At 31.0% G+C, this 9626-nt stretch overlaps 1 protein-coding gene across 1 annotated transcript; it reads left to right on the top strand.

The window, feature by feature from the left end:
- Positions 1 to 2609: 2609 nt before the first annotated feature.
- Positions 2610 to 5227, top strand: LOC106775745 (tubulin beta chain). The gene is made up of 3 exons (XM_014662911.2): positions 2610 to 3104; positions 3197 to 3466; positions 4319 to 5227. The coding sequence occupies exons 1-3, from the start codon at positions 2711 to 2713 to the stop codon at positions 4996 to 4998; spliced, it is 1344 nt and encodes a 447-aa protein (XP_014518397.1). The 5' UTR covers positions 2610 to 2710; the 3' UTR covers positions 4999 to 5227.
- Positions 5228 to 9626: the final 4399 nt, after the last annotated feature.

Genomic DNA, 9626 nt, shown 5'->3' with positions numbered 1-9626 from the left:
TGACATCCTATTGGGTAAATTTCGTGAAAATGCTTGGTGTGAAAGTGGAAATGTACTTAAGTATGACGTCGAGTATCCTGTAATTAGATGTCAAAAGATTATAAGACCTCGAATGCCCAAAAGAATCAAACGTTATATGTTGGTAAATTCAATAAAAATTTGGACGAAAGATTAAAAATTCATTTTCTTTATCTTAACGCGATATGTTATTTTCTGTCCAAACTTTTCTCGAAAGAAACTTGGGGATCAACACATGTAATTTTTCTTTCAGTTTACACACATGCATGTTGATTAACTACTTTAGGTATGATTTTTGTTTGTTTTGACAAATTACTTTCGTGTTCTATTCCTTGATAGGCTTGTTTTGCTTTATCTCTCACTAATGACAACACTTTATTCCGATGAACTTACCTTTTTGAAGGTTAGTTTTTTGTTTTTGTTTTCAAAAACTCGTTTGTTGTTCTTTGTTTGTTGAACTTGTTGGTTGTTCTTGTTTGTTGTTCATACTACACTACACGTTATACATCTAAGCTTTAGGGTAGAACTTGGAGGATATTGAAAACAATTCCAAATGACTTGAAAATTTCTCCAAAGCGCCAAAATACCATGAGAAACCCCCACATTAAATTTTAGATCAAAATTCAAAGTCTAAATATGTGAAATATTTTTAAAAAGTTTGGAAAAAACAAAAAAGAATGACAAAAAATAGAAAATGATATTTTTTTTTTAAATCTAGAAAGAGGAGTCGGCTACGCGAGCTGTCATGTAATTGAATTTTTTCTTCTACACCAAATCCATATATAATAACAAATCAAACAACTAAAACAAATGTTACGATCATTTAAAGATTTATCTTTGTTTACTTTCTAAATAATTTTTATTCTTCATAAAGACCTGAAGTAAGAGCGTCTGGTGTTTTTTTTTCCTGAATTAGGAGTTTTAAGGAGTGGTAAAAAAAATCCAAACAAAATCAATAACCATGATTATCCAACCAAAAATCACAATATTAAAATAAAATTTTATTATTAAACCAAATAGTACTAATTTTTAATTTAATATATTTTTTTTAAGAAGAACAATAACAATAACACTTATTTAATTTAATTATTATTTATCTATATCTAACCTATATGAATGAACTCGTGATCAATCTCTCCTTATCTTTAATTCATTTTTAAGAAGATAATTAAATCTAACATCATTGTAGTATATTTCAACATAAGAGTGGTCATAAGAGATAAGTTATACGGTCTCGAGTGAAAAGTGCGAAGCAAATTGGGATTCTGAACCTACTAGCTCGTATAAGTCAAGTCTGCATAGACTTGTGATAGACGAGATATGCTACGTCAACGACTTACATACAATTCAAAACTCATTTGTTTTTAAAAATGCGTCTCACTCATTCATTCTTTATCATGCGTTTCTCGTTCTTCTTTTGTGTTCTTTCTTTCTCATAAAGTACAACACAGTATCTCATTTATCATTTCTTATCGTCTTGCAGCTGTACTCACATAGCAATTTCAACCACTCTATGCATGATTATCAAATTCGATGATAATATAATAGTATAAAGTTTTAATCACTTGATTTTCTTAAATGTTGAACGACATATGAAATTTACAAAAATTATTGAACTACATATAGATAAAATAAAAGAAAAAATAAAAGAAATTTCGTAAAATATGAAATTTATCATTAAGAAAAAAAAGAGTTGAATATTACGCTGCTGGCCTTGCAGGCCCGCGAACTGATTCCAAGAGCAAGTCAATATTTTCAGGTTGCATATTTTACACGGAACATGTTAAATTTAAAATAAATATCCATTATTTTTCATTTTAGAACTCATCAACAACCACTCGTGAGTGTTCATTGAAATGTTGGATCCATTGGAGAAATTTTGGACAGCTGGGTTGGGCTATAAGCCATCAATTCTCACCGGCCCACCTCACTCATTCAACTGCCATTTTAATATTCCATACCATTGTCTTAATAAATTATAATTCAAATTAGAATATTCATGAAAAAGAATAAAAATAAATCACCTACTCAATCTGCTTCTCTTTTTATTCAAAATATCCATTCTCGTACGTTAAATTCCTCCAAACTATTCTTTCATTTCCTTTTTTATAAAATTCAAATTAAGAATTTCGTTTGGTCCAACTGCTCTTTCTAGATTTTGATTATATGAAAAAACCTTTCTATAAACAATGTGATGGATAATATTATTGTATAAATTCCTATATAACTAATACAATTTTTAAATAAATATAAATTTCATATTTAATATATAGTTAATTTTTACAACTGTAATGAATTTGTAATTTGGTTTTTAGACGCAAGAAATTTATTAAATTGATGATAGTAATATTTAACAATGCCATTTTTTTTAAAGATACAAGAAAGTGAAAAGGTAACATTATCTGGTGTGGCACCAACGGTGATAGATCAAACGGTTCCAGAACAGTGTCGTTTGGTTTGGTTCCTTATCACAATTCACAGCTCAGCACAGCAAAGCACTATGATTTGAAAAAATCCATTCTATTCCGAAAACACCCTCAGGACATGACACAATTACAAAACAAGCCCGTCCTTCAAATTATCCATTCCATTGACCCCTCTCATTCATTTCCATTTCCTTCGAAACCAATCCCTAGTTTCTTCAAACCCTAATTTCCTTTCTCTCACATTCTTGAACACTCGCCAGTCGAAAATGAGAGAAATCTTGCACATCCAGGGAGGGCAATGCGGGAACCAGATCGGAGCCAAGTTCTGGGAGGTCATCTGCGATGAGCACGGCATCGACCACACCGGAAAGTATAGCGGCGACTCCGAGCTCCAACTCGAACGCATCAATGTCTACTATAACGAAGCCAGCGGCGGAAGGTACGTTCCACGCGCCGTCCTCATGGATCTTGAACCCGGCACCATGGACTCCGTCAGATCCGGCCCCTACGGCCAGATCTTCCGTCCCGACAACTTTGTATTCGGCCAGTCCGGCGCTGGCAACAACTGGGCCAAAGGCCACTACACTGAAGGCGCCGAACTCATCGACTCAGTTCTCGACGTCGTTCGCAAGGAAGCCGAAAATTGCGATTGCTTGCAAGGTACCAACCCCACTTTTAATTTCCCAGTTTCTCACTAATTCCGATTGATTTGGTCGCGTTTTGACGGAACTGGAGTGGTGGTGACGTGGCAGGGTTTCAGGTGTGCCATTCTCTCGGTGGTGGAACGGGTTCCGGCATGGGGACGCTTCTGATCTCAAAGATTCGTGAGGAGTATCCAGATCGGATGATGTTGACGTTTTCGGTGTTTCCTTCTCCTAAGGTTTCTGACACCGTTGTGGAGCCTTACAATGCTACGCTCTCTGTTCACCAGCTTGTAGAGAACGCTGATGAGTGTATGGTTCTGGACAATGAGGCTCTCTACGACATTTGTTTCAGGACCCTCAAGCTCGCTACACCCACCTGTAAGTTTCTGGTTTCTCTTTTTCTTAATCACTTTTTGTTGGTGTTGTTCTGTTTCTTGTTGTGTGTTGAAAAGACGAGTAACTGTTTTCTGTAATTATCTTTTTTTTTTAACTTCCAATTTCACGATTTAAATTAGGATTAAGTCTCTGAGTGGATAACGCTTTTAGGAAAATAAAATAAAAACAAAGTAAAATTAACATCTGTGTAAGTTAAAATCAACCTTTGGAATATTAAGAGAGAATTTCTTACAATTAGGTTACGTTTAAGTTAGTTTTAGCTTGTGGGAGAAGTTGATTTCATTTATCTTATTTTTATTTTGTTCAAGTTTATTCTAATAGGGATGAAATGTCGTTGTGTTAGTGGGGCCATGGGGGGTATTCAAGCGGGGTTAGGTCTCGTGTCTTGCTCGTTGCTGGTTGGTGTTGTATAACTTTTTCTATCAATTTGTTTCTCAGTCACTGTCTCCAATGGCATATGGTCACTTTATTTGAGATTTTTATGCAATTGGTTTCGAAAGAATTGATGCTTCTAAAATTGTTGTGCTTGTCGACGTTTTTTCAAAAGTATGTTATAGAAGAATTGATTTTTTTTATATTAAAATAGAAACAGTTTGAAGATTAGATTTTTTTGTGGTTCTTTCACCCGAATCAAATTTACTCGCCAGAGCACCTTAATTTTTCAGTTCTTAATCAATTCTACATTTCCGCTCAATGCTGGATCAATTTTGATACCTCCATAAATTACCCGACAACTGTTAGTTTATGAATAAATTGTTTAGGGCGTTGAAGCAAACAGGATACTAGTTGGAAGTTCAAATTTTCTAATCAATTAATTTCTTGTTTTGATTACAGTTGGTGACCTTAACCACCTGATTTCTGCCACCATGAGTGGAGTTACTTGCTGTCTACGTTTCCCTGGGCAATTGAACTCAGATCTTCGCAAGCTTGCTGTTAATCTTATCCCATTCCCCCGGCTCCATTTCTTTATGGTTGGGTTTGCACCCTTGACATCTAGAGGATCCCAGCAGTACCGTGCTTTGACTGTTCCTGAATTAACACAGCAAATGTGGGATGCTAAGAACATGATGTGTGCTGCTGATCCTCGTCATGGTCGTTATCTGACTGCATCAGCAATGTTCCGTGGTAAGATGAGCACAAAGGAGGTAGACGAGCAAATGATCAATGTGCAAAACAAGAATTCTTCATATTTCGTTGAGTGGATACCTAATAATGTGAAGTCCAGCGTGTGTGATATCCCGCCTAAGGGTCTCAAAATGGCTTCCACTTTCATTGGCAATTCAACTTCAATCCAGGAGATGTTCAGGAGAGTTAGTGAGCAGTTCACGGCTATGTTCAGGCGCAAGGCTTTCTTGCATTGGTACACTGGAGAAGGAATGGACGAAATGGAGTTCACTGAGGCTGAGAGTAACATGAACGATCTTGTTGCAGAGTATCAGCAGTACCAGGATGCAACTGCTGATGACGACGAGTATGAGGAGGAGGAGGAGGAAGAAGAGGAAATTCCAGCTTAAGACTCTTCATTTATCAAAATTGTTTCAAATATCAATGTGATTGGCTTTGAACGAGTGGTGTAAGTTTTAATTGTGATGCAGTCAAATTAGATTGACTTCTTAATGTGTATGCTTATTATTGATTGTTGACATTGTATAAACTGGGTTCTCTTGACAATGTTTCTGTTTTTTGAGAGATCAAGTCTTGGATGTTTGTAATAGTTAGTGACATGTTTTTTTTCTCTCTTTACCTGTCCTGTTTTGATATCTTTTGATTATAGTAAGTTGCCTATGAACTAAACAGTAATTGTTTTAGGTTTTCATTGACATGCTGTTCCATACGTGCTTGATTTATCCTGGCTGGAGACAGACTAAGGATTTATCATGAAATTAGGGAGCATGACAAGATACGATGGTTTAATTTATTGACATTAATGTTGTATGTTTGTTGGTAAGATGCTATTTTTGATTTGAATAAGATGTCAATAGGTATGCAGTCAATTTGTGTAGTGCACTATAATGCTTGGTTCGTAAGGATAGAAAGAAGACGGTAATTATAATTCTGATGATGAAATTGGTAATGCTATTCACGAAACTCAGGAAGAAATAAAAAGAGAGTGAAGGAAAGGTAAGCAGGAAAACTGTGATTGTGTGACTGGGGCATCAGATGATGGAGCCATTATTGAGGTGCACGGGACCGAGTCGGTGACAATAAGCTTTCATCAAAGTTAAGTCTCTGAAATTCTATGGATGGAGTTTTTTAATAATATTCTTATGTCACACTTAATCATTTTCGTTAGCTTTATTCTTTATCAACATTTTGTGTTAAAGGAAAACTATAACTGTCATTTTAGAAATGCTATAGCAATACAGTTTTCTATCTATTAAAGAAATGTCTGATCCATAAAATGTGGTACATTATAAGGGGTGATATCATTTTAGAAAAATAAATTCGAATCAAATTAACTCAAAAAAAAATAAAAATTGGTCATGTTTAGAAAAGTTAGATATAATTGCATATAAATATACGAAAAAAAGTGTTTTATAAAAAGTAGATAATTCATTAAAAAAATTATCTATCATACTTTATTGAAAGACATAAATAACATTTTTATATTTTAACGGACTTCATAATCTAAATTATAGTAAACAAAATGTAAAAGTTATAAAAATATTTATATAATTATTTCATAAAATTTGATATATAATAATTACTAATAAAAATTACCATTTATTTGGTTTTGGATTATTGGAATCGTAAATCACATTCAATAGCTTTACCAATCATTATTGTATATGTTTAATTTGATTTCAGCTGTATTATATTCAATTTAATTAAAAATTTAAATTTACTTAATTGGATTGATTTGGGTTCTCTAATTGTTAAAGTTTGTATAAATCAATGAACACCTTTTATTAATATGATCTTGGACTCGTTAAGAATTAGTAACCGATATCAAATTTTACATTTTGACAGAATATTGGATAATGGATTAGTTTTCTTTGAGACAATTTTATTTAAGTACGTCACTATATTATAATGGATCACTCCTTTTTTTAATATTTTTATATAAAGTTAATACTTATTTAACATAGAAGCTAGACTTGCAATTTCTAATCTAACCATTTGTTACAATTTGTATTCCTTTTTCTTTTAAAATACTAGTACGAAGTATGAGAAAAACATAGTAACATTAAGTATATGTGTATGTATATTTGTCTGATCATTTTGGTGAATTACAAATCAACATTTGTACGTTTACAAAAAAAAAGCAAGGCTATATTATAGTTAGGGACTAGAAATGGTTAGATTGAGATATGAATAATATATACTCTCAATATGAATAATAGATATTTTAAAAACTATATTTTATAAATTTTTAAAATAAAATTAAAAGTATAACATATAATATAAATTAAATTATTTTTAATTAAATTTAATTTAATAAAATATAAATTAATTTTAATTTTAATTAAATTTAACTTAATAAAATATAAATTAAAATTTATTTTAATAGTTTGTAAGTAATGAATATTTATAAATACAAATAATATAATACTTACCTGTTTATAAATAAATATTAAAATATTTACCATTCATAAATAATAAATATCCATGTATTAGATTTTATCCACAATATGACATGAGTAATTTTTGTCATCCTCTAAATTATGTTTTATATCTATTAAAATATTTACTATCTTAAATATTAACAATCTATTATAAATTTGATCTAGAAATATTTACTTGGCATCCTAATTACAGTAACTTTCATGTTTTCAGCGAAACCATGCTTTATATCTTTTAATCACTTTTACATAACTTTCAACATCCATCGATTTCCATAAGTGGATAAGAAAGATACATGGTACTACGGTGTTTATATTTATCGAAATAAATTGTCTAATAATAAAGGAAACAATATTGAACAGAATTTAATCAAACTTGGAAAAAGGGTAAACGTAATCAATTTATCCGAAAAGTGGGTTTGCAATCTCCTCTATTTCCTTTTCTATCCCATATTTTCTTCTCTAAATTTTTTTACAAATTAATATCTCAAACGTATTCTTCATACAAAAATATTTTAAAATTGGTAGATGCTTTCAAATTACTTTCTTGAATTTTTTAATATAGTTTCTGAAAATATTGAAATCTCACCAACTTTTGAAAAGATGAGAAACAAGTGGCCTATGGATAGGAATGCCAAAAACATTTGTTTCCGAAAATATTTAGAAATAAAATCTGTAATGGATAGTTAGTATTTGTAGATATTTATTATCTGTAGATAGCGGGTATTTTAATACCCGCTTATAAACGGGTCCGGTACGAATATGACATTATTTGTATCTGCAGATATCCATTACCTGTAAAAAATAAAATAAATATCTAATTTATATTTTATTAAGTTAAATTTAATTAAAATTAACATTAGTTTATATTTTACAAGATTAAATTTAATTAAAATTAAATTTTAATTCATATTTAATTTAATTTATATCATATTTTATATATTTTTTATAATTTTATTTTAATAATTTATAAAAATATATTTTTTAAATATTTGTGAGTATCTGCAGGTTTTAAAATATCCATTGAATATTTTTTAAGTAAGTATCTGTACATGTAACGATCAAGTAAAGAGTGAATTTTTTTATCAGGTCGGATTGTAGGCATATACTGTCCGTACCGACCAATTGCTACCTCTACATGTCATGAAATTGTTAACAAAAAAATATTGAGAATGAGTGATGAAAACAAAAATAAAAAGAATAATAAAAAAAACGAAGAAAAACATACCTAGGAAATTTCCTTAACATCCTCCTCATAAAAAATGAGAAAGCCCTTTCATTTTAATCATTTGCGCTGCTTGCAAGTGCATACAGCTGTCACGCGTACGAATTAAAATAATTACAATGATAAATATAGTTTTTATATAGCATTTCTTGATTTTTAGAATTTTTTTTTCAATTTCTTTTTTTAACATTATTTGCCACTTTCGATTTGTGTGTGAGAATTAGCTTTGAAAACACATTAAGATATTTATAGAATCCAAAATTCAGCATAGATATGTTTACTTATTTAAAAATAACATTTTTAAAACAATATATTTTTAATATTTTAACATACAAAATTGTGAAGGATAGGACCAAGATAAACAACTGTAAATATAATCTCCCAATTTCTTTGTCATCGTTGAAGGTTTTGTAAATTTGATGGGCTTTTATTTTGGGCAATTATGGGCTTCTGAAAGCCTCAAAACCCAAACCCAGACTTTGAGTGTACCAAAAAACAAAGATTATTCTCTTTATTTACACTTCCCTTCATTCTTCCTTCACCTCTAAAATTTATAAATGTAATCTTCAATCATTTGTTCATTTTTTTTTTTTACTTTTCTCTTTTCCCTTCCTGTACATAAAAGGATGGTTTCAGTCGTTGCACTCCTTTTATTTCTTAACTTGTCAAATTTTAATTAAGAAATTTTTATTTTTGAATTTTAATTAAAATTTTTTATTTCTTTCTACAGTTATTTATTTCCATTAATCTTACTTGTAAACTTTACTCTCTCTTTTCGTTCTTTTTGTAGATTGTTTGTCGTAGATCTGAAGTATGTACTCGTAATGTATCTCCTCCCATACGTATACCTAGTCTTGGTCAAAGGCTTGACCAAGTCGTGGAACTATAATACATACAACAGCTCCAAACCAAATTAGAAAGTATTGCCATGAATTTAGAATACAGTGTAATACACTTATTTTATTGGTCACTCGCTTGTAGAATATTTTTCCTTACAAATGGAAGAGTTAGCTGCTTCAATTAGATTAATGAATCCTTTGAGATTCTTTTGTTGTAATCTATAGCCGAACGGCATCATCGCCGGCATTATCCATACTATAAAATATTCATTTCTACACAGTACACAGACCAGCTTCAGCAAAACCCTATGATTCTTTCTATTACCACTTCAAACACGACCAATTCTGTTCTTAAATATGGCGGCATATACGTGGCTTCACATGGACATTGCTTTATAAATACACCTCAATGCAATGCTATATCATCTTCATCCACCAATAACCACTTTTTACTAAAACACACATAAATCTCCTGCAACTACCAATTCCAACCAGTGTTTTTGTGATATTCTCAA

The sequence above is a fragment of the Vigna radiata genome, chromosome 10 (genome assembly GCF_000741045.1).
Source record: "Vigna radiata var. radiata cultivar VC1973A chromosome 10, Vradiata_ver6, whole genome shotgun sequence".
NCBI classification, from domain to species: Eukaryota; Viridiplantae; Streptophyta; class Magnoliopsida; order Fabales; family Fabaceae; genus Vigna; species Vigna radiata.
Note: the sequence above shows the minus strand (reverse complement) of the source record. Positions and strands in the feature narration are given on the sequence as shown.